The sequence below is a fragment of the Sinohyriopsis cumingii genome, chromosome 18, assembly GCF_028554795.1.
Source record: "Sinohyriopsis cumingii isolate HCF-2022 chromosome 18, ASM2855479v2, whole genome shotgun sequence".
NCBI classification, from domain to species: Eukaryota; Metazoa; Mollusca; class Bivalvia; order Unionida; family Unionidae; genus Sinohyriopsis; species Sinohyriopsis cumingii.
In genome coordinates this window covers 51,018,800-51,045,965 of record NC_142978.1, presented here as the reverse complement: position 1 = coordinate 51,045,965, position 27,166 = coordinate 51,018,800, and the positions used below count along the sequence as shown (strand labels likewise).

The following is a 27,166-nucleotide window of genomic DNA, read 5'->3' as shown; positions in this document are numbered from 1 at the left end:
CATCTCCTTTATATCCAACGCTACTCCTAACTGTACTTATGGCCACCAAAATTTAGAATGGGCACCATATTTAACAGCTCCACATGGCACTATATTCAACGGCTCCACTTGGCAACATATTTTAAAGCTCTACATGGGACCACATTTAATTGCTCTACATTCTACCATATTTAACAGCTCCACGTGGCACCAAATTTAACGGTTCCACATGGTACCATATCTAATCCACATGGAACCATATTTAAAGGCTCCACATGGTACCATATTTAACGGCTCCTCATATGTTATCATTAGGACAGTTAAAATGGTATATCATTGTCACCAGTTTAAATCAGTCGTCAAGACACCTATACAACAACAGTTTATCATTATTACCCATTCAAATGAAACATTGACTCTCTTATAAACACACCAGACAATTAGATTCTAGCGTACATCCTTCCTGAAGGTGTTATTGAATCTCTCAACTTAATATTGAGAAGGGTAGATATAAACGTCAGCAGCGCATTGTGTGTCACATGAATAATGTGGAGTCAGCATATGACCACATCACATTATCATTGCACTCTTACCAGTGTCACCAAGTATCATATATCCAGTTCATCCTTGCTTTACGTATAGCCAACATAACAACTATTCGCGGATATGTCCACCCAACAGGACCTACATTTTTGCTTTTAAAATTTTTAAGTTGATGATTTTTCCCAATTAGCGACAAGCTTGTTAGTGAAAGATTTCACAGATATGCAGCGTGATTGGAGAAAGGAAACGAAAATAGGGACCTTATTATTACAGTTCTATTTCGTGTTGGTGACAGTATTGTCACCTGTCTATAGCGACACGTGCACAAAGACATCACCCTGCTCGTGCAGCTATAGCGACGGAAGAACCATAGATCTGAGTCCATTAGACAGCCGGAGCGGAATACCAAAGTGAGTAAATCTGAAACCTCTATCGGGCTTTACAAAGCTTGTAACAAAATAGTATCGATTCCCTCTCTTCTTATTTCCACTCCCCCACATCTTCATGTAAATACCCATGTCGTTACCCGTCTGATTACAATTTTTTGTCGTGTTCGTTAAGACGTTTTCCTTTGCCTACAGCAATGTGTGCACAAAGATATAGACCCTCATTAGTGTATCGATAGCGATGGAAACAAATAATTCGAGTCCATTAGACAACAGGAGTAGCACCAAAGTAATTTATCTCAACACCTAAACATGAGTAACACCAAAGTAACTTATCTCAACACCTAAACAGGAGTAACACCAAAGTAACTTATCTCAACACCTAAACAGGAGTAACACCAAAGTAACTTATCTGAACACCTAAACAGGAGTTTTGCCAAGTTTACACCTATGAAAATCTAGCATTCGTAGGAAATGAAATTTTTTTAACTCAGTTTGAATCTATTCAATTAGAGATCTCAAAAGGTTATGCGGTTAAAAAAAATGAATATTGATTGGGAGTGGTGATGAACGCCGTTTAATGGTTCAATTTGTCTAAATTAGTCTCACTTTGCTTGGTCCTTTAACTATTTATATATTTATTTATCTCAGCTGCTATAGTATCCATGAGTATGAACGGTAAATAAAAACACTGAATACGATATAATTCTGTTATTTTTGATTTTACGCTTCGCTATTTCCTGATTTACTGTGTGATTTACTCAGTGAGAGATACAATGACTGAATGATAATCCTTAAATGAGTGAGTTTTGTAAATGAACCAAATCGGCGAAAATATTATAAAAACCAAATACTTAGAAATCAGGCAGCGAATCGTCTATTATTTAGTTCACAGTCCTATGATTATCTGAGGTTACTGAGTACATTTTAGATTGATTTGCTAGCGATACACAAATATACCATGCTCCTGGCTGATTATCTAGCGATACACAAATATACCATGCTCCTGGCTGATTATCTAGCGATACACAAATATACCATGCTCCTGGCTGATTATCTAGCGATACACAAGTATACGATGTTCCTGGTTGATTATCTAGCGATACACAAGTGTATCATTTGGTACACAACCAACAGTTCTTTCTTCCTGAATACTGACCAGTACACAGATCTTTCCTTTGCTAGTTATAATAGAACTGTATCTACACCCAACCCCCGCCATTCTACAGGTGTACGGTATTATCGGTATACCGGTTTACCGCAGTATTTTCAGATGGTACGTACACACGGTCCTTTTTCACTGTACAGATACTTCGGTTGTTTCCGTCAGTAAGGAAAGTACGAAAATTCACGAGTAGTCTTGTTACGAATTAAATGATATTAACAGCATGTATCCATTTATCATGATAAAACACTGTAATATATTTTTTTTTACAAAACAGATGTGTCTTAATATAAGTTTTAATACTGAAAATATTTTTGAGAGCGTTTGTTTTCTGTTTGAATTTTACATGATTTCTCAAATCCACTAAATATTTCCTCGTTTGTTGAGTAATTATGCTTTATCTTTACTGACCCTCTATAATTAATATCTTGGTCGGTATTGGCGTCCCAAAGTTAACCTTAAGTGTCTCCAGTGTCAGCACAATATTTTAGGATCGTACAGTGTCAGCTACAATGTCAGTTTAGTCATATCACTAAATAGTTTTTGGAATACAACTTGTAAAACAATTAACACACACATAGCAAATTCATATTCTACAAGGTACTGACCATTTCATTTTCGGAGGGTGGGGATCTAAGATTTTCTTTGGAGCCGAGACATCTTTTGTTTGCATCTCAAAATATCTTTTTCAAAAAATAATATAATGAATATAATATATTTTTCTGCCAACTATCAGAGAAAAATATTTTCACAGCTATTGGCGGATTGAAATTTAAAAAAAATTGATTGGTCCCTTCCCCAGACCATTAAATTGTTTGGAATAACAAATCCGGTATACAGTGATATGTATCGCAATATGTTCAGAAATGCCTGCCGTACAACCTTTCTCACGGTACCCAACTCTACTCCCTCTGGTCACTTATTTTGAATAAATGCGACATGTGGAAATAATCCGACCTATTTTCTATTTCACCTTTTCTGTACTTCCTATTCAAGCGGGACAGTTAAAAGTGTTTTTTTCTGTTTCATATTTTCTAATATTTTTTTATTTTGATGCAACAGCAGGGTCACAAAACTTAAATGAAACATTCTCTACGTCTTATGTGTTAGCGTAATGTGGTCATTAAGGTGAAGGAAACTAGATGACCCTCAGAAACTAGCTGACCCTAAAAAAATCACAGACTTGCGTGTATTCTTACACATTTTGTAATCGCAAATGGAACCACTTAGTATAAAGGATGCAGAGAGAGAGAGAGAGAGAGAGAGAGAGAGTAAACTTTTTGATGACTCCATAGTGGTAAAGTTTAGCGTACTGACGTTCATTTAAAATCAACAAGAAACACATGCATGTAAAATCAAAGTAAACTAATTACAAGGTAATGATTAAATAGATTATATATGGTCTCACGCCCCTAAAGCAAAGTAGGTAACAAAACATGTATATCTCACTGTGACGATGGTTTGTGATACAGTACCTTTATAAATCAATATAAAAACGACATCATGGAATTCGGATGCAACGTCAGATTCTTGTATTGGTGTTCCACCGTTTTAATTTGTCAATCGAAGACTTGATTTTGATACAAGCATATTTATAAAATATTTGGCATCGTGCATTAGTAGAGCCGAGGTAGAGATATCGATGACATCTTTGGGTACACTGTTCATGCAAAAAACACGACCAAACGTTTCCTCTTAACACGTCCTCCCCTGATACTTAATTCTCTCTCTCTCTCTCTCTCTCTCTCTCTCAGAATTTTATGCATGTTTCTTTCTCTAAGGTTCCAAGACGTGCAGGACGTGAAAGGTCTCGATTTGTTCTCCTGGAACCCGTGCACCCAATTTTCTGAAGGAGACTGCAGCAATGTGGCGGTAAGGTTGCTATGGTTACGTTTTAGTCCTTTTAATATTGCGCAATTTTTTAAACCACCCGAACTATGTTAATACAGTAAGATCTGTGAAAAAGGACATAGAATGACTGCAACATACGTCATAGCGTACAATAATTTAATAAGGGCATAGAATGACTGCAACATACGTCATAGCGTACAATAATTTAATAAGGACATAGAATGAATGCAACATACGTCATAGCGTACAATAATTTAATAAGGACATAGAATGACTGCAATACACGTTATAGCATTCAATAATTTAATACAGAGAAGCGTTTATCAAAGGTAAATCTCTAGATTCAAAGGGCCTGGCTTCGTGAAGTAGTCAGGGAAACAATGACTCGATCAGTTGCAGAAGTTGTCGTTGTAAAATTAACAATTCTATAGAACCATGGAACTAGTATATTTTTAACAAGTGACATTTATAAGTATAGTCCTTTTTAACTGCACGTCGCCCTTAAGTATTGTTTGGCTACCTTTAATAGCTCATCGACATCAGCATTGTTATTTTTAATTGTACATCGACATTAGTATAACTTCTTTAACTGCCCATCGACATCAATTTACCAATTTTCATTTCCCATCGACATCAATACACATACTTTCATCTGCCCATCGACATCAATAAACCTACCTTAATCTGCCCATCGACATAAATAGACATACTTTCATCTACCCATCGACATCAATATACCTACTTTCATCTGTCCATTGACATTAATATACCTACTTTCATCTGTCCATTGACATCAATATACCTACTTTCATCTGCCCTTCGACATCAATATACCTTCAATATACCTACTTTTATCTGCCCATCGACATTAATATACCTACTTTCATCTGTCCATTGACATCAATATACCTACTTTCATCTGTCCTTTGACATCAATATACCTTCAATATACCTACTTTCATGTGTCCATTGACATCAATATACCTACTTGCATTATCCATCGACATTAATATACCTACTTTCATCTACTCATCGACATCATTTTACATACTTTCATCTGCCCATCGACATTAATATACCAACTTTTAAATGTACATTGACAACTGTACAGTTACTTTTAAATGTACATCGACAACAGTATAGTTTCTTTTAAATCTTCATCGACATAAGTCACATCGAGATCAGCATAGCTACTTTTATTTGTATATCGACATAACTGTATCTAAGTTGAACTGCACATCGAGCCTAAGTAAAGCTCCTCTTAACCTGCACATCGCACATGCGCAGATTATCATCTTTGTTTTCACTAAGTTCCGACTTAAATACACAACTTTGACCGCCTAAACAAACATAAAGATTCTTAAAGATGGATGTTTTCCTGAAAACCATGTAAACAAGATGCGAGATAGTGTGCTTTTTAAACACCAAATGAATGTATAATTTAATCCCCACATTTTTCTTACGGTTTCAAAAAATGTCAATGATATTGGTCAAATAGGATGCACGTTGACTAAATTTTTAATCTGTCTGTCTCTCTGTATGCCTATATATATGTCTGTCTGTGTGGGTGTTTGTGTGTGTGTGTGTGTGTGTGTGTGTGTATGTATGTATGTATGTATGTGTGCATGCATGTATTTATCCTACAAAATAATCTTTCGATTGAACGCAAGAAGTCCAACCTTCAAATCTAAATATGCCAAAGAAATTACAAAAGTCCATCTAAAGATGGTTTTAATCTGAATGGTCACGGAACGTGAAGACAACACAAAATCACATGCCAATGTGCTGTTAAATTGACTCGATAATATATAACCTTTTTTGTGATGATGTGTCATTAAACTGACACGGTACTATACAAATTTTATATGATGTCCCATTGAACAGGCTCAATGCTATATAATCTTCAATGTACCCATGCGCTGTTAAAGTGAAAATGTTCTTTTTAACCTTTCATTTTGTGATGTACCCTTAAAGTGAATCAATACTTATAATCTATTATGTGCTGATATGCCGTTTGTGACTCGGTACTATATCACCTTTCACGTTCTAATGTTCCGTTAAACGGACTCAGTCCTATATAATTTTTGATGTACCATTAAACACCGCTCCGGTGGCCTAGTGGTTAGAGCGTCCGCCTCGGATTCGGGAGGTCGCGAATTCGAACCCAGGCCGAGTCATACCAAAGACCTATAAAAATGGTACTAATAGCTGCCTCACTACGCGCTCAGCGTTAAAAGGTTAGTGTTAGGACTGGTTGGCTTGATGTCAGGATAATGTGACTGGGTGGGACATCGTGCTACATGTCTGCGGCATGATGTCCCAATACTAGACATCGCTATAAACTGCCACACTGCAGACATCGTAGCGATATGACTGAAAAATTGTTAAAGCTACGCTAAATATCCAAATCACACACACACACACACACACACACACCATTAAACTCACTCGGTACATATAATCTTTAACTTGTGTATGTTCATTTAAACTGACTCTGTACTATATAATCTATCAGGTACTGATGGTCAATTAAACTGACTCCATATTGTATAAACGTTAATGTGCTGATGTACCATTACACTGACTCTGTGCTCTGTAATCTTTAATGTGTTGAAGTTCAGTTCAAGTGACTCATTACTACATAATCTGTCCAGTGTACCATTACAATGACTCTGTGTTCGATAATGTCATGTACTGAAGTACCATTAAACTGACTCGATGATGTGTAAACTTTAATATGTTGATCTGTCATTAAACCGGCCTTGCATTTTATATTTTTAATGTTCAGTACTATATAATCTGTTTGATGTTCCACTAAATTGACTCTGTGCTCTATAATTTGTCGTGTGCTGATGTACCATTAAACAGACTCGGTATTCAATAAATGACCCATGAAACGCGTGATCACGAGTAAAACGAGAGATCTTGGTTAACTCAGACGTATCTGCAGTAACACCAGAACGCCATTCTAATAATCTAACCAGAATAGGAACTCGTACACCTGGTAAAATACATTTACCACCAATAATATAGACTTTCCATATTTTTTTAAAACCCTAACCATCATTACACGGTCGAATATCCAACATGCTAGCTTTTTTTTTTATCATTCAGGCATGTCAGATAAGGGCAGCCGTTCCTAGCCCTGCCTATTATTCCCTAGGAGACCAGGACAGCGCCACCTTCACGACTGATAATAAGGGGAAGCTAACTCTTAGCTATAGCGCTGTACAAGGGGGAGTACGCAGGTAACATTCCTTTTCATATACGATAATACAAGATATGATTCATTTGTAGTTCAACATAAGACTAATGAGCTTTTTTCAGTGTAAATCTATCCCTGATTTCACCAGGGGGCAGATTTGTATGTTCGTACACTACAACTAGTGTATTTCGATGCCTGCTGAACACCAATGATGTGCTTACGTTCGTCTCTTCTAAGAAGCGATTCTATAAATGATTTAAAATAAATGACAGTTGAACACAATACGTTACTTTCGCCGTGGATAAATATTTCCATTAACCTAACTGCCAGGTGTCAAGAAGATATCGATTGTGCTTTCTTTTCTTGGTTGAAGAAGGCAGTAGGGCATAAAAGTTAAGGTCCAACCTTCCAGGCCTTGAGCTGACAAGAATTGTTTGAAATATTTCAGGAGGAGCCATAATTTATGTACCTCTGTAAAAATGATGCACAATTTAAAACGAAAATAAAAGCAATAAATCAAAACAACTACGTTTGAGATATCGTAATTAGCCATGAAAAATTATCTTCCGTAACCTGACCGACAGAAGTCGCGCGTGTAAGGTTGGGCGGTGTGAGTAGAAGAGTGACATGTGTCCCCATTCCTCCATTATGATGCTTTGGTTATCGTTATCTAGGTGTTATTGTCCAGATCGAGTAACAATAAAATAAAATATGAAATTAATGGACGGAATAACAGTGATCTGAACCATGATGTATAATAGAACAAAATGATATCAAATATAAGAATTAAAACAATTACATAAAAAATGAAATTGGGCGTGATGTTAGAATGATACACTTTCTCTTAGAAACAAAAATACAAATGTTACACACAGACACACACACACACATAGTTTGATCACTCAAACGTTGTAGATGTTCATGGTGTGTTCCGTAACGCATTTGTTTAGCATTACGAAAATAACGAGGCTTTGTGAACAAGTTCGCAAAGCAAAACTGGAAATATCTTGTAGAGGTCCTGTAGATTTTAGGAAGATAAATAAACAAGTTAAAAAAGAGGAAATCAAGTCAAAAAGTGGAGGAAACAGCTTCCTAGATCTATCAATAACTAGTGATTTAAACAACAACTGTATAACTTTAACAGGATGAAACCGGACGTGGTTTTACATAGCAAAGACACAATAGCAAGTGCATTTGAATGAAATGTTTAATTATGATACAAGTAACAGATACATAAATTCCGATACCCTAGACAAAAAATACAGGCAACTTTTAAAAAACGATACAGATGCATACCTAGTTGATCATCAGTTATAAAAAAATTGTGTCTCTTCAACAGATACGATCAACTGATACGATCAACTCATAACTTATCAGCAACTATGACCAACGCATGATTTTATCAATAAATATTATTAATGTATGGATTTATCAACAGGTATGATCAATGTAATGTATCGAGAAGATTGACGTTGGATTAAATTGTTACACACATGTGACACTGAACTTCTGGTGAATAACTTCACATTCAGTTCGTCAACAAATATGATTCTTTTCTCACATGACTTTGCTACGATGGACATGAATGTTCCTAATGTACTGCTCACGATGAATGACGGATCAATGATCCTATTTTGCCTACTCCTCCCGACCTGCTGACCCATCAATCAAGAACATTCCTGCCCAGGAGAATCTTTGGTCCCAAACTTTTGGCCTCTAACATTGGGTTGACAAGTGCCATCCGTCCATGTAACGTGCCGAAGTGACACAAAAACTGCTGAATCATTGCTAAACGACCTCACCGAGTTCAATGATTCTCGGGAACAGCTACAGCTATAATAACTGAACAGTGCAATACATGAGACAGGCCTTAAAACGATATACAGTCTTGTACAGTTTTTAAGGTCTTGTACAGTGATTAAGGTATTGTACAGTGATTACATTACGCAAGCGTGCACATGAACTGACTCTCTTAGACTTTCGACTCTTCTTTCATCAGAACGACTGTATGAGATTATTATTATAACAGATACGTTTGTACATGACAAGAATAACCGCATTGGATTATACGTGCTGGAATGTTTCCAGTCTCTTAACACATGCAGTATATATCTGAAACCAACGTATATTAAGCTACAAAATGTCTAATCTAAAACATTTATTTTTCTCCAACAGCACGCGTACAAAATGAAAAGACCTTACCGTAGTAACTCGGTAAATTTTCAGGTCAGCGTCATTAAATGTAGCTAAAGTTACCAAAATAGTTTTAAATAATTCGTGTGAATCGAATTAGGAACTTTGAGCTAAATAAAATGACGATGACCCGTTAATTTTCCGAGATGCAGATATGATACTATTCGCCACGCTGTATGGAGCGAACCATAACAGAAAACACTGTCCCAGACACAGGCAATACACAGTGCTGGCTACAAAAATCCAACACCTTCTAGAGCATCCGCAAAGCCGTCAACAACCAGAAATGTGTTATTGTCAGACATCCGTCAAACTTTGTAACACCCCTAACCAGATGAGTCAAACATTGTAATGTGATTGCAAATGAAAACTCCTGCACTTACTAATCAGTGTGGTTCATTCATCAATTCACACGCTATTCCACAAGAAGATTTCCATGTATTATATCATTGTACCAGTAATTGTAACACTAGCCATATTTCCAGGGCAGAAAATATAATTCCAAGACTATCATGAAACGGAAATCTCGCAGTCATTGCACATTTAGTTAGAGATATATACTTTATCGTACCGGCTACCATAGAACTTTTCCAAATCAGAGCTGATGAAAGATAAAGGTTATCCGTATAAACTATATTAATTATTTATTGTCATTTTCATATGACATCCATCGATTAAATTATATATGCCAGAAATAATATCAAATGGTTTTATGTTTCTACTTTCTCATGCTTAGAACTTTTTTACTTAAGGTTGACAGGTTCCCCGTTGCCCTCATTAGCATATATATATGAATGCATAGTATTTAGAAAAACAATAGCAAGTGGCTCGAGGCGCTCATTGTGCCATACTTACAACACATAACAATTATAACTTTTTTCTAGTTATTTTTTTTTTCCTTTCTACGAGCAGCAGATATAGCCAGATTCTATTTTGATAATTATTTAGATTTTCATACAAGGGTACAAAACCTGATAACGTTTATATTGACTACGAAACAATAATAATACCTGATGAATGTTTTGAATGTGCGAAATAAATTGCAAAAGTGCAGGGTTATTTTAATTTAATCGGGTGAGAAAAATAATATCTGTCGGTTTATATACCAAGACAAGGAAATCCCATTCGTGGGGTTGCATTTTTTGTCTACCCCCGAGGCCATGCTGAGTGGGGTGACAAGTTATATAACCCATTGACTGGGATTTCGTTTCTTCGGTGCAAACCCCAACATAGATTCTCTTTATGAGAGCAGCCTGACATAAATAAGACATTAACTGTGCGTAACGCTGTACACGGCAACAGTACCCATGCTATAGATACATTTACATGTGCATCTTTGTGAATACAATTCCATGACCTCCTGGACATATCAGTCTGAGTCGACCACATTGATGTCACTGTACAAGACACCATATAACAATCGCCTTGGCACGATATTATCTTGTGTTTTTGAGGGGACGGACACAAAAGATGGAAACAAAAATGATCAAAAGAACTGCAGTGAAAGCAAACCAGTCACCAATAATGGTGACTCTTGAATGAACGTGAAAGCAACACAGCGAGCATTTATATTACTGAGCAACTATTTTCTACTGCAGGACGTCGTATTTCACCCTGACCTGCGACCAGCTGAGAGATGGGGACTTATTTGTAGACGGAGAAAAACAACAGCAGGCGCAATACGTAAGTAAGACGTATCTCTTTGTTTAATCTTGTATGAGTTTTTGCTTCCACATTCTTATTTTAAAACGTTAGTTTGTATAACATAAAAAAAACCCACAAAAATAAGTCGATTAAAATTGATCTGATGTTAAATATGAATGGTCTAATCAAATAATAATTAATCTGAATTTGTATTACTTTATTTGAGTTCGTTATAAGTTAGAAGATGTTGAATATTTCATCTTGGTGTCTACTAAAATTGCGATTCTGTCGTAAGGCCTGTTTGCCTACAATACCTAAATATTGAAATTTTTTAATGTGTGGAACTTTAATTTGTAGAATTGTGACCATAATTATAAATGCTAAATATTGTAGCTTTCAGAATTTTCATTAAACTTTTATTCTTGAAATATTACAGCTTAATATTTTGTTCAAGTATCCGAACTTCAAAAGTTGTACAGATTAAAGATGCGGATACTACTGGATTTTAACGTTAGGCGTAATAGGGACGGTATGGTGGTTTTATGACTTTAACATCACTGCAAATGTTTGGATGGCATTGAAACCTACTGGAAAATTTTCTTTACCCATTGGGGGCAATATGAACTCAGTAAGAAAGTTAAGATGATAGAGTGTATGTGAACTTTGCGTTAGCGTTTAATCCAATATAGGATCTATTGGAAGCAAATGTTACGTTTGTGTCGCTTTGGGATGTTGATGGGAAATTAACATTACGTTTGGGATATTATAAGCTTATGGGACTCTAACACATTTGAGCCACTATAGGGCATTATGGGAAATACATTACAAAAGAGTCGATGTACAACAGTTTATAGCTACACCAAAGTCACAATGCCCTTAGTCACTAGCCAAAACACCGGAATTGTGTTATATTGCCTCAACGGTCTGTATATACGAGAGAAATTATTTCTCTAAATTATTCATTGGAATTACAAAGTTGTTATGTATATATAATTTGTATTGCTTTTAAGTTTTATCCCCATGACTATATGTTGTGTGTAACTGTAATTTTGACTTGAACTTTGTTCAAATCCAAGGCATTGCTGTACTTGATCAGTAACATTTGTTTTTCAGACAGCATATAACATAGCCAATATTTTTCCTATGATTGCGGATTAGGTATTCACATTATTATTAAAGTAAGGAAACGTTTATTTTAACCCAAGTCTAGGACACTGGAATTCATTCCACGTAATAACCTTCGTCTACCTGATGTTTACCACATACTTTATTATAATTTTAGTAAAATAATCTATTTTGACAACTTACAATTTTCTAGCAGTGAAAATTTTACCCTCATCCTGATTTTTCTTTTGTCTTAGTTTTTTATGCAATCTTGTTTACTTGAGAAATTACTATTCACTGGATATACAAAGTGCTCATCTATAATATTAGATTATATTAGTGTCAGACAACTAAAGACTTGGGGTTAGGGTTAGGGTTTGTGTATTTATACTTTTGGACTGAATCACTATAATCGGAATTGTGTGAATTCATTTTAAGATATTCAGGATTATATTATTGTGATACATCAAAACTTTTAGCACATAGACAAATTCCAGTCTATTAGTACATAAGCATATTCAAGATTCAATTCATTCGGAAAACCACTGATATTCATTTAGAACACTCTGTACTTTTTGTACTTGTGACATAACATTTTGGACTATTTAGGATTTAAATCACAATACTTTAGGTTATTTTTAACTTTATATTTGTAGTGTTTAAGTTTATTTGGATTTGTTTATATTGTAATGATTTCAACGTTTCTTTTTTACTTTTACGTCGTTTCAACCTATCGTTTACTATGCACTTCAAAATTCAAAATATATTTCACTCTGCACTATAAGTTCAGCCTATCTTTTACTCTGCATTATGAAGCCAAGGGGAGGAGTTTACTTTGCACTATGAAGCCAAGGATGTCCGAACATAGGGGCAAGAGAAGCGTGTGTGTGTGTTTACTTTGCACTATGAAGCCAAGGGCGCCCGAACATAGGGGCATGGGAAGCGGGGGGGGTGGGAGTTTACTTTGCACTATGAAGCCAAGTGCATCCGCACATAGGGGCAAGGGAAGCGGGGGGGGGGGGGGAGGGGAGAGCAATGGATTTCAGCTCGAAATATTTTGACCTACATCCGTAAAACGTAATAGCTGACCACTGTGTGTTTGTCCCCGCCCCGAAAATAATTCTGCGGACGCCCATGTATCCCGCGTAAGGTACAAAATAGTCTCTGAAGTAGTCTCCCAGTAGTTTATATCGGATGCAACTATAATCAAGACTTCGACCTGAAGATGAACTGTTCTACTGGTTGTCCATGCGTTGATCATCTGAGTAAATTTACTCATCTTTGTCATGAATCGTTACTTTAAGGCATGATTAATACTTTAAGTATTGAAATTCGAAAGAGTTCAGATATATTGGATTTTTTGCTTACAAGAATACTTTTATTACTCAATGAATATTTGTTATTCTACCTCCTCTTTAGTATATATATATATATATATATATATATATATATATATATATATATATATATATACCAGTAAGTTTCTTGACCACTTTTATTGTAAGTGAGGGCTTTTTTTTCCTGCTCCTTTATACTTTATTTACACAAGTACTCGTGAGTTTCTTGACTACTGATATTCTATCCGAGTATTACTGCTAATCGACCCGAGTACTGTTATTCTACTAGATTACTGTTATTCTACCCGAGTAGTACTGTTAATCGACCCGAGTACTATTATTCTGCTAGACTCTGTTATTCTACTAGAATACTGTTATTCTACCTGAGTAGTACTGTTAATCGACCCGAGTATTATTAATCTACTAGATTACTGTTATTCTACGTCTGAATACATTATATATACAAATACTCATGAGTTTGTTTTATTTTATAAAAGTATATGGAACTCAAGAGTACGTATGCATGTCCGAAGGCGGGACCCACAGTAACGCCGACACCACATCATGGCGGAGGTGTTGAAATCAAGGGAGGGCTCTCTATCGGTTCTCTATTATGCATAGTGTAAGCAAATAATCTTCGTCAATCTGCATAGTTTTTCTCTAAAAAGTGATCCATCCGTAATTTCTTGACTGCACTTGCAAATGAAATCAAGGAAAAATAAAACCTTAATTCAAATTTAAATTGTGATCTACAAATTATAGGTTCACTTCTGATCAGTGAAAGTTTTCAAAGCATTCACCCCCAAATTTATCAGATATTGAAGATTGTACAAATCGAATGCATGCAAGATATCATTTGCATTTCTTGCCATATCTTGTGTATTCATTTATCAATTAAGTACATATCTTGTCGTTAAAATAATTTATTCTCCATGGCATTATTATTCTCCCTTAGTAAAGAATAGTGGTTTCTTGTTAGCTTAAACACACCTTTCGATAGTTTTTTAAATTTCGTAGCAATAAACCACGATCAAGTGGAAGGTCCAGCCTTGTTTCCTTCTTATTTAATGTTTAGAAGCCACTAGTTATTTCCAGTAATATTCGCCAGAATCCATAAAAGCTCCATCAGTTATTTCTTAATTTTTGTAATTTCAGATTTTTCGGTCTTCTCGCTGTCTATTTAGCTACGGGAATTACGTTTCAGATCTTTGTCAGAAAAGAATCCGGGCGCAATATCATTCCGAATTTTCCATTCTGGAGCAAACTACCTGGTCTTGCTAAAGTGAGTACTCGGTTATGCTTCTGGGGATAGTCTTGAAGAGATACACACACACACACACACACACACACACACACACACACACACACACACACACATATATATATATATATATATATATATATATATATATATATATATATATATATATATATATATATATATATATATATATATATATATATATATATAGTCTGCACTAAGCCGGTTTAAAGCGATAGCTCTTTACAGATCATTGGCATCTCACCTCTGGGTGGGTTCGAGTCTTAGGCACGGCCAACACTGGTACGTGACAACGCTTATAAGTAACCTGCCGTACATTGGTGATTCCTCGCGTGATTTTCCAAGGTTCTTCCTCCACCAAATATACTCTCCGCAATGTATAACATATCATGTGCTGAAAAACTGAGTTAAACCCATAACAACAAACCACCTGTAATTAGTATGTGCAATTATTTCGTCTAAACTACAATAAAAACTAATAATAAAACGGAGGAGGAAAAGCAAGAAGAAAAGGAGAAAATCTAATAATTTAAGATCTGAAGGTGAAAATTTAAGTTTAACAGGCAAGATATTGGTTTGTTGGAGAGACCCTTTTCTCGATTGTAAATTAGCTGTCCGTTGTCCGGCTACCCCAACGCTGATAACCACCACTTGCCCGGTTCCCTTGGGTGATAACTGCAATATGCAGAAGTATTAAATGATTCCCAGTGGCGCTGGTCTACAACCAAAATGCTTCCGAAATAAGTATAATCAGTGTAGTTTTTGAGTCTTCTTGCGATTCTGAAGTGATAAAAGACGCGTGAGAAAAAGTCGAATAGAGCGAAGGGTTATATTCACGCTTGCACTCCTTGTGTTTATTTATATTACCGATAAGGGGATTTCATATTGTGAGAGATTTCGCCGTACTTTATTGATAAAACGTCAGACTCCTGTGGTCAGTATATACGACCCTTGACTTCTGAACGGCGAAGGATAAGTGAGTTATAAAGGGAAGGGATTTCAGTTTAAACCAGAAATGACTAAAATACATCTTTGACTGGATCTATGAATAAACCTATGACTGGTTTGGACAGTACTTGCTTTTTAGGCAAAACAATGAATGATGCAATCTGAAGGTGGTATTGCATTATCCATGATATGAATTGCATCATGTTATTCCTAGAAGTCATGGATGATGCAGTCATGACTAAGCTTACATCACTCTGCTGAACAAATTGCTTTATATCAGATCTAGAAATCATACGTGTTGTGCTCTCTTATTTGTCAGTGTTTGATTTTGCAATGGGAAACGTTGCTGTATAGTCAAAGTGAACAGAGATGCCTCCTACTAGTGTCAAAAATGCAGGTAGCTTCTGATGTTTGTGCTGAAGTGACGTTTGCATCACAGAAGCCTATCACCTTTATTTTGGCTGCAAAACTGGAGATCAGGACAAGAGGTGGTACCCACACATATGCTGCAACACATGTGCAACAATTCTGCGCTAGTGGCTGAACAGGGACAGGAAACATATACCCATTTCAGTGCCAATGATTTGGAGAGAACCCACAGATCATATCCGCAATTGTTACATCTGCATGGTGACTACAGTTGGGAAAGGAGTGTAAAAAAAAATGTGGACTGCGCATTATCCAAACATTCGATCAAATATACGCCCAGTACCCCACGGAGAACGACTGCCGGTTCCTGATGCACCAGAATCATTCTCAATTGACTACAGCAGCGGAATCTCCTGGCAGGTGATGTTAGTGTTTCCATGCTCCGTGACCGTGAAAAGGATCTTGTCCCATTCTTTTTCATGGAAGGTGATCTTGTAGTCTGTAACAACATCTACTGTTGATGGCAGCCCTCAACATCGTTCATCATCCAGATGAGTGGAGACGGTTCCTTGATTCATCGAAGACGAGGTTTAAATCTGTTTTGCTGCATAATGGCAATGTTTTACCATCAATTCCAGTTGGTCATGCAGTCCATATGAAGGAAACCTATGAAAACATGAAACAACTTTTTGAGGTGCATAACCTATGACCAACATCAGTGGCAGATTTGTGGCGATTTGACGGTTCCTGCTCTCTTGCTTGGTCTGCAGACTGGATACACAAAGTACTGCTGTTTTCTCTGCGAATGGGATAGTCGTGCGAGAGATTCCCGCTACATCAAAAGAGATTGGCCACTCCGACAGTCATTGGAGCCTGGGAAGAAAAGTGTTCAGCATCCACCATTTATTGAATCAAGAAATTTTGTGTTACACACTTGCGAATCAAGCTGAGTCTGATGAAAAACTTTGTCAATGCCATAGACAAAACACAATCAGCTTTCATGTACTTCCGTGGAAAATTTTCAAGGTTAAGTGAAGCTAAGATAAAGGAAGGTGTCTTTGCTGGTCCTCAGATTTGTGAACGTCTTCGAGATGATGCATTTGACCGTATACTGCTTGGCAAGGAAAAGACCATATGGAAAGCCTTCCTTTTAGTGACAACACGTTTTTCCGGAAACCACAAGGCAGATTACTAAAGGGAGTTTGTGAAAAAAACTCCTCAAGGCATACAAAAGCCTTGGTTGCAACATGTCACTAAAGATACATCTTTTGCATTCTCATCTAGATTTTTTCCCACCGAACTGCAGAGCACTGAGCGCCGAGTACGAGCAAATACTGAATAAGGACTAAACGATTTACTTATGCAAATGGAGCCCATTATTGCTTGCAAACTATTGCTGGACAGTGGTAAGAGATGCTCCATTTAATGAATACAAGAGATAAGCCAAGAAGCGCCGAGTAAATACTGAATAAGGACTAAATTAAGTGTGTGCGTGTGTGTGTATATATATATATATATATATATATATATATATATATATATATATATATATATATATATATAATAGTTTTTTCCTTTTGTTTCATAGTAAATTTTATTTATATAACCCTTTTGCTGTTTTTAAAGTATTACATAAACAGGATAGGTGAAATTTTATCATGTAAAACAATCGTAAACACACGAAAAGACCAAGGTTTACAATTTATGATTAAAACAATACTCTCTACACAATATACATAGACGTAAACTCTAAAACTCAAATATCTTGGATACAGTAGCCAATAAGTTGTTTTCATTGTCATATTTGAATTCAGCACATCAAAATCCATAATAAATAGCACATTTTATCTCTGAAGCAAACGACTTCTAAAACAATTGTTGAAAAGTGTTATCTGAGAAATGCACGACAACAAAGATCCTATTCTAAATTCCTTTTCGACTGCTTTCAAAGTTCCAGGAAAACTCTCAATGTTCACCAGAAACTAACAAAAATGGTTTTATGCGTGTCGTTTAGATTAGTCATTTTAAGTTTGTCGTTAGACTGGTCGTATTAAGATTGTCGTTAGACTGATCATTTTAAGTACGTCGCTAGACTGGTTATTTTAAGTGTGTCTTTACACATGGCATTTTAAGTGTGTCGTTAGGCTAGTAGGCGTAATAGTTCAGAAGTTGTCATATTATTATTATTATTATTATTATTATTATTATTATCAACATTGAAAAGTGCAATAAAAACAGCAGATCCATTTAGCAATCCAGTTGTCTTGCAAGCCGGCTGTCTGGTCGTCCACAAATTTGATCGAACGGGTTAGTATTAATGGGAATAGCTGAATTTCAACCAAATTGCTTTTGTAGCTTTATATTGTCGAGAACTTGAATGACTTCGATTTGCTGTTCTCCATGCTACGTAAATTCTTTGATGCCTCATCATCCTAACTGAGAGTCTCAACACAAATTTACTATTTAATCTCTGCCAAATTTAGCACGCAGTTTAATATTAACTACGCCTGAGATGGACTCATTGTTCAGCAGGATATACGGGGTTATGGACCTGACTGCTTGTCCTTTTAACACTGATTTCAAACAAGTCTGGCATGCGGATTTCCATTGATGAGACCATTAACAGTTTTCATGTTCAGCATTCTTGTACAGAATTTGACGGCTTTTATTTTCAGCATTCTTGTACAAAATTTGGACAATTTTCATTTTCAACGTTCCAGTACAAATTCTGGACAGTTTTCATTTTCAGAATTCCAGTACAAATTCTGGACAGTTTTTATATTCAGCATTCCTATACATAATTTGGACAGTTTTCATTTTCAATATTCCTGTAAAGAGTTTGGACAGTTTTCATTTTCAGCATTCCTATACAGAATTTGGACAGTTTTCATTTTCAGCATTCCTATGCATAATTTGGACAGTTTTCATTTTCAACATTCCTGTACAGAGTTTGGACAGTTTTCATTTTCAACCTTCCAGTACGAATTCTGCCCAGGTTTCATTTTCAGCGTTCCAGTACAAATTCTGGGCAGTTTTCATTTTCATCATTCCTATACAAAATCTGGACAGTTTTCATTTTCAGCATTCCTATACAAAATCTGGATAGTTTTCATTTTCAACATTCCAGTACATAATCTGGATACAGTGTTAGATTGATGATTTTTCAGGCAAATTTCATCTTAGACGGTTCCTTCTTTTTTTTTTGATTAAGTTTAAAGTTCAGATTATTCTTAATTATTTAGATGATCACCTTTGCTATTGATTATTTGAGTGATCGCCATATTTATTTTTTTAACTTGCGGATTATTTGGAGAGTATAATGCAGAATTCTAATATGTCGCTTTGTAGTGTTCCATGAAATTGATTGCCATTATTTTACAGGTCCTTCACAAAGTTTCTCATTTTATGACCCTGTATTATGAGCAACTTGTAGCAAGCGAAGAGTTTTTTGGTTCGCACAGCACTGTTGGTTATAGGTTTCAATATTTTTATTATTAGTAGTAGTAGTAGTAGTAGTAGTAATAGTAGTAGTAGTTGTATTATCAATTTTTATTAATAATAATAATAATAATAATAATAATAATAATAATATTATTATTATTATTATTATTATTATTATTATTATTATTATTATTATTATGTTTTTCTTTTTTCAGGATGGCGTTCTTTCTATCTTTCAGAGGTGTAAGGGATCAAATTACACAAAAATTTGAAGGATCTGCCAATTGTACGACGGGAGAGGGCAAAGCGGTGTTTTGTAATACCTTCTGGCAAACATTCAGATTTTTGTGGACCTAACGTATGCGCCTATTATATCTAGAATAAATGTTCTTGTTTTGCAACATTTATATAGTACCGGCATGAGATACATGATTGTATTGTACTACAAGATACGGTGTACGATTGCTTTGATCTCTATCATTTGTGCCAAAAATTGCGTCAAGTGTTTTGTAATGGCGAAATTGTATATAATGTTTATTAGTCATATCAGTGTTCTACATTTTACATCTATAACGTAACATTTTGTTGTTAGTGTAGGTTGTTTTTAATATTGTTGTACGCATGATATCTACAATGAGGTAGTAGTTGTAAATCAGTAATAATCTGTCCTTAACCAACATTTTAGTTCTTTAAGCATTATACCAATTAAATAAATATACATACATACTACATGTATTCTTAATTTCAATTTGATACGTTCTTTAAACACTATACCAATTAAATATACATACATGCTATTCTTCATTTCAATTTAATATATTTAATAATACAAGCAAATTACATAAAGCCACGCACCTTAAAAGAAGGCCAATTGCTTGCACTCGCATTTCAGAAAATAGTATGGTTTAAAGGTAAACTTCAGCGTCAGTGTAATTTGTATAAGAAAATATTTTGTGAACAATAACTTCAGTGTCGGAAAATATACTGTGACGAAACATTTTAGATGACTTAAACGGAAGGCAAGAAGAAAAGCAGCAATTTACCGTAGACCACACTTCCTGCATAGTTTGCTTATAAAGTAGTAATGTACCGTAGACCACGTTTCCTGGATAGTTTGCTTATAAAGTAGCAATGTACCGTAAACCACACTTCCTGGACAGTTTACTTATAAAGTAGTAATGTACCGTAGACCACGCTTCCTGGATAGTTTGCTTATAAAGTTGCAACGTACCGTAGACCACACTTCCTGGATAATTTGCTTATAAAGTAGTAATGTACCGTAGATCACGCTTCCTGGATAGTTTGCTTATAAAGTAGAAATGTCGGTACACCACGCTTCCTGGCTAGTTTGCTTATAAAGTAGTAATGTATCTTAGACCACGCTTCCTGGCTAGTTTGCTTATAAAGTAGTAATTTACCTGAGACCACGCTTCCTGGCTAGTTTGCTTATAAAGTAGTAATATACCTTAGACAACGCTTCCTGGATAGTTTGCTTATAAAGTAGCAATGTGGCGTAGACCACTCTTCCTGGCTAGTTTGCTTATAAAGTAGAAATGTACCGTATACCACGCTTGCTGGATAGTTTGCTTATGAAGTAGCAATGTACCGTAGATCACACTTCCTGGATAATTTGCTTATAAAGTAGCAGTGTACTGTATACGACGCTTCCTGGCTAGTTTGCTTATAAAGTAGTAATGTACCTTAGACCACACTTTCTGGATAGTTTGCTTATTAAGTAGTAATGTACCGTAGATCACGCTTCCTGGATAGTTTGATTATAAAGTAGCAATGTACCGTAGACCACGCTTCCTGGATAGTTTGCTCAAAAAGCAGGAAATGCGCCTATTGAGGTTTGCGTTCAAGGTAAAAGGTGATAATAAGAATATAAATTTGTCTTAAAAGGGTAAAATATCACATCGCATAATACATCCAGCCTATGATGAGAGTTCACCGACATAGAACCGTAATAAACTTGTAGAAGGTGGATTAGACTTCTTAAATGTTAGTCATCATGACCGAAGGACAGAGTCATCATGACCAAATGATAGAGTCATCATGACCGAAGGACAGAGTCATCATGACCAAATGGCATAGTCATCATGACCAAATGATAGAGTCATCATGATCAAAGGAAAGAGTCATCATGACCGAAGGACAGAGTCATCATGACCAAATGGCATAGTCACCATGACCAAATGATAGAGTCGTCATGACCAAAGGATAGAGTCATAATGACCAAAGGACAGAGTCATCATGACCAAAGGACAGAGTCATCATGACCAAAGGACAGAGTCATCATGACCAAAGGACAGAGTCATCATGACCAAAGGACAGAGTCATCATGACCAAAGGACATAGTCATCATGACCAAATGATAGAGTCATCATGACCAAAGGATAGAGTCATCATGACCAAAGGACAGAGTCACCATGACCAAAGCAAAGACAATATACATAACATGATACATTCTGTTATCTATTTAACAAGTTATGATAAAATATATTTTGACTCATATAATTACTAATTTTTTTGAGAATCATTATCATCTTCAACATTTTTTCTTGCTGCTGTTGTTGTAGATGATAATAATGATGATCACTGCAAAATAAATCCATTCATTTGAGACCATCTGGACCTATAGTGTATAAAAAGTATCCAGTTTATGAAATCGTAAGTGCCAATATTGTAAGCAAAACGTAGCCAGTGTCAAAAAAACATGATACATAAGTAGAAAACCACATTCTTATTTTTCAAAGACAGAAATTAATCTGTGTGCTTAATTTATATATTGAGATCAGAATTTTGTATTACCCACATGTGAACAAGTTATGAAAAAATATATGTTGACTCATATAATTACTAATTTTTCTGAGAATCATTATCATCTTCAACATTTTTTCTTGCTGCTGTTGTTGTCGATGATAATGATGATGATCATTGTAAAATAAATCCATTCATTCGAGACCATCTGTCAAAGATGTTGCAATGAGCATTCATTCACAATATTAACCTAAATTTCATGTTTAAATAGACAAAACGCGGCAATTCTTTTTGAAAGTGATGTCGAGCGCGCAACTTAGTTCAAATTTCGATGGGCGGGATTATGTGTACATTAATATTGTTGTTGTGTACTGATGAATCTGCGCTTATGTATCTATTTTAAATCAAAGCATACATTCAATTACTTTGTTTCGTGTAGTGTGCTTTTATTTATTTAATTAAGCCTTAGGTAGAATAAGAAAAAGAGTATATAATAAAAAGGTTACTGCATTTGTATGGGAAAATTTGAAATCGTTTTGTCGGATGGATATGCTGCACTCCGAAGGTCGCGCAGTATTTCCATCTGAAAAACTCGTTCATATTTTCCCATATAATGCAGTAACCGATAAATACTAGTTGTGTTGTTCATGAATAAAACATGTCGAATATATGAATTGTACCATACATAAAATACAATTAACTCGTTTTGTTGTGTTTCTTTCTAAAGAGTTATTTTCTATCAATACGATGTATCGGTAATATTTTGGGATGTTTGGAATATAAATTAAATACAGAGCTTATAAATTTTACTACCCCTGCCGCTAGGCTATATTCAAGAATAGACCATTCCTGACACTAGGCTGTATCCTAGGATGGACCATCTCTGCCACTAGCTTGTATCCCAGAATGGACCATCCGTGCCACTCGGTTGTATTCTAGGATGGACCATCCTTGCCACTAGGTTGTATCCTAGGATGGACCACCCCTACTACAATGATGTATCCTAACAATTAACCATCCCTGCCACTGGGCTGTATTATGTGATGGACCATCCCTGCCACTAGGTTTCATCCTAGGGTGGACCATCCCTGCCACTCGGTTGTATTCTTGGACGGGTCATCCCTGCCACTAGGTTGCATCTTAGGATGGACCACCCCTACCACAATGATGTATCCTAACAATGGACCATCCCTGTCACTGGGTTGTATTATATTATATGATGGACCATCCCTGCCGCTAGGTTTCGTCCTAGGGTGGACCATCCCTACCACTCGGTTGTATTCTTGGCTCGGTCATCCCTGCCACTAGGTTGTATCCTAGGATGGACCATCCCTGCTACTAAGTTGTATTATATGACGGACCATAAGGTCAAATGGCACATGTAGGACTCTTTCTGTTTTTGTCATGTGAATCGTTTAGATTTGAAAAACCTCTTTAAGGAATACAAATGATATTAATAATTCAATACCATGCCATATTCATCTTACCTAAACCTACCGTAAATCTCTGGATATTGATCAGTGTGTAGGACACATTTAGTCAATTCCACAGCAAATTAAAAGTTACGTTACCCCACACATAGCTTTCTCTCTGTACCGATGTTAACACCGCTGTTAAGTTTATAGATAAAGGCATTTAGGTAAAAAAGTAGAACACGTTTTGGTTATTTTTTTAAAACTTTTATAATAACCATTCATCCATTTCACTTTACATTTTAAATCTTTTTATTTGTATAATCCCATTGTTCAATTTTTCATTCTTCCTCTGTTGAACAAGGATTATGTCCCCATGTGGGTCTTAATATGGAATTATTTAAAATATTATTTTTACAAATATATCATCTCCCAGCTGAAATCATGTTTGCAATATCACTTCATAGATCTCCTACACGAACACATCACCTTATGATGCTCTTATATTGGTATTAAATCTTGGTACGAAGGCCTGTAAAGTTTCATGACACCCCTACGTTTGTATTAAATCTTGACACGAAGGCCTGTAAAGTTTCATGACACACCTACGTTTGTATTAAATCTTGACACGAAGGCTTGTAAAGTTTCATGACACCAGTACGTTTGTGTTAAATTTTAACACGAAGGCCTGTAAAGTTTCATGACATCTCTACGTTTGTGTTAAATCTTGATACGAAGGTCTCTAAAGTTTCATGACATCCATACGTTTGTATTAAATCTTGGCACGAAGGCCTGTAAAGTTTCATGACACCCCTACGTTTGTGTTAAATCTTGATACGAAGGTCTCTAAAGTTTCATGACACCCCTACGTTTGTGTTAAATCTTGATACGAAGGTCTCTAAAGTTTCATGACACCCCTTTGTAACAAGACCCTTATACTGGTATTAAATCTTGACACGAGGGTCTGTAAAGATTGTATGAATGCTGCAAATTCTCCATCGAGTAAAGCCGATATGGCCGCTGTTACTAAAATTAGTTGTTGTTGTTGTTGTTGTAAGGTTTAACGTCATTTTTCAGCACAAGATAGGCTATGCATGGCGGCCAGTATGAATGGTGGAGAGGAACTCGGGAAAACCCCAGAAAGAACCGCCGACCCACAAGAACCTACTGGCAAGCTTTCTCACATACCCACATTGGCTGAATTCGAGATTCGAACCTACGCAGACAGAGGTGAGATGGCAGTGATTCGTAACAGTGAGCGCCTTAGACCACTCGGCCACTCGGGGCCACTTAAATTAGAAAACCTCTATAGATTTTTCAAATCTACTGAACAGAATGGAATATATTTAGCAGAAATCAAGTTTTTGGATAAAACTAATTAATTTTAGCAATTCTTTTTCTTCTATAAATATTATAATTTCTCGACACCAAACGTTACTTAAAATACATTTAAAACTGCAAAAATAAAATGTTCAGAAATGTGAGATATAAAAAATCCTAACAATTTTAATAAAATGGTATAGTGTGATTTGATACCTTGTGTTTAAAATCCAAAGTTGGTTAGGGGGTGAGAGTTATTAATAGCTATAACGGCGTGTTGGACAGTAAGTGTGGAGTGTTGAATAGTAACTGTGTAGTGGATAGTAGATAACTGAGCAGTAGTTTTTGCTTTTCTATTTTTATCTATTATTCAATGGGAGATAATCACTGCAGACGGCTAGTTGAATAGGTAGCTCACTGAGAATTGTATAGCAGATCGCTGAGTAGTAGTCACTCTAAGCAGCATATATATGGAATTGTGTGGATATTGGATGGTAGATCACATCATACAGGATGGTAGATAACTACGCGATAGTCGTTCCAAACGGCGTTTTGATGGCATCGTGTGGGTGTTTTAATGTAGCTAAGTGACTCATAGTCACTCCTTACAGCATATTGGATACTAGATACTTGGGTGTTGGAAGTAGACCACTGGGTGCTGGATAGTAGATATCGAGGTGATGTTCACTCAACACGTAGTGTTGGTGGTATAGTGGTGGTAATGAATCGTATATGAGTGGATGCTCGATATTAGATAACTTAGTGCTGGATAGTAGAAAAGCGAGATATGGTTACTGCAAACGGCTTACCCATGGTGTAGTGTGGGTACTGGGTGGTAGGTAATTGAATAATGATCACTATAAACGTCTTATTTCATAGCAAGTTTTGGGGTGTTGGATAGCAAATAACGTATTAACAATACATTTTCTCTTCTATGCTCCTTGATTCTTTTCATCACTACATTTGCAAATTCCAACGGCATGTTGACAGTATAATATGTGGCTGATGAATAGGCTCTGCCGATGATTTGGATAGTAAATGACTGGGCTTTGGATAGCAGATATATCGGCTTTGGGTAGGAACTATTTGAGTATTGGATGGTGGATCAATGGGTTTGGGATAGTAGATAATGGGATTTTGGTTGCTCCAAGCAACGTATTGGTTAGTAAGTGGAGTGTTAACGCTAACTTTTACTTTGGATATCATATAGTCCCATTGTGTTAAATTAATGAATATTTTGAAAATTATACATACCTTTGAGACAAAAGGTGTGTGTGTTTTATGTCCATCCTTTTTATAATGAACAATGTGTAACTTTGATCGACATGTGCCGAGTAGGTTCATGTGTTCCTCTAGTAAAATAACCTATGGTATACAGTCTTTGCATGATCATTCTTTTTAATCATGTTTAGTGTTTCTGTTATCTTCATTTATCTGAGTTTGATTTGATATAGCATAATAGTGGGGCATATCTGTATAGATCTGTGGTAAGTTTAGATAGCTTTCACCGTCTTACTGCAACAAAAACTACTTTCATACTTAGAAATGATAGAAATTGAATGATATCACCATGCAATATAAAACATGTTTTAGCCAATGGGATTTTGGAAAAGCAATGAGTAGCATTTTCGTAAACCTTTTAAAAGGCTGTTACATTCATAACTGTTTGGGGACATATATAAGACCTTTACTGACATGACTGGATTTAAAAAAATGAAGTACAACTTGCTGACAGGAAGTTGCTAATACAAATCTAGCGCAGAATGTTGCTAATACAAATTTAGCAAATACAAGTTTTGTTTCAGGTAGTGGTCTTCGTTTTAAACGATATTATTAGTAATAAATGTTCGCACAAGTGTCAAATGAAGTATTTGATATGGACGAGCCAGTAGGTAGGGACACATCAGTGCGAGATTTTCAGTATTTCTCGTACGATGTAGTTGAGCCAGATTCAAGAAATCGGAAGGAAATTCAAGTCCACGATACAACAAGATATTTTCTTCCATCTGAGGCTTATATCGAATTTGTTGGTAAAATTGTAAAGGCAGCTGATGGTACCAACTACGATGCGGATTTTGGTGTTGGGTTTGTCAATAATGGTATCATGGCATTATTCAAGAATGCCACTTACATGATTGATGGAAGAGAGATTGAATCAATTACGAACAACGTTGATATAGCAACGACTATCATAGGTCTAGCAAGATACTCGGATGATTTTACCAGA

General features: G+C 35.9%; 1 protein-coding gene across 1 annotated transcript; it reads left to right on the top strand.

Annotated features, from left to right (window-relative positions):
- The first annotated feature begins 542 nt into the window (after window positions 1–542).
- LOC149776626 (uncharacterized) lies at window positions 543–22,722 on the top strand. The gene is made up of 7 exons (XM_089942478.1): window positions 543–932; window positions 3,855–3,945; window positions 7,039–7,172; window positions 10,921–11,005; window positions 13,905–14,029; window positions 14,563–14,689; window positions 19,663–22,722. Exons 1-7 carry the CDS (start codon window positions 745–747, stop codon window positions 19,717–19,719), a joined length of 807 nt encoding a protein of 268 aa, XP_089798604.1. The 5' UTR covers window positions 543–744; the 3' UTR covers window positions 19,720–22,722.
- The last annotated feature ends 4,444 nt before the right edge of the window (window positions 22,723–27,166 follow it).

Coding starts and splice junctions, on each gene's coding strand:
- LOC149776626 (XM_089942478.1), top strand. CDS start 745: ATGCAGCGTGATTGGAGAAAGGAAACGAAAATAGGGACCTTATTATTA. Junction 3,946..7,038: donor GAGACTGCAGCAATGTGGCG/GTAAGGTTGCTA, acceptor TTTATCATTCAG/GCATGTCAGATAAGGGCAGC. Junction 14,030..14,562: donor GGTTCTCTATTATGCATAGT/GTAAGCAAATAA, acceptor TTGTAATTTCAG/ATTTTTCGGTCTTCTCGCTG.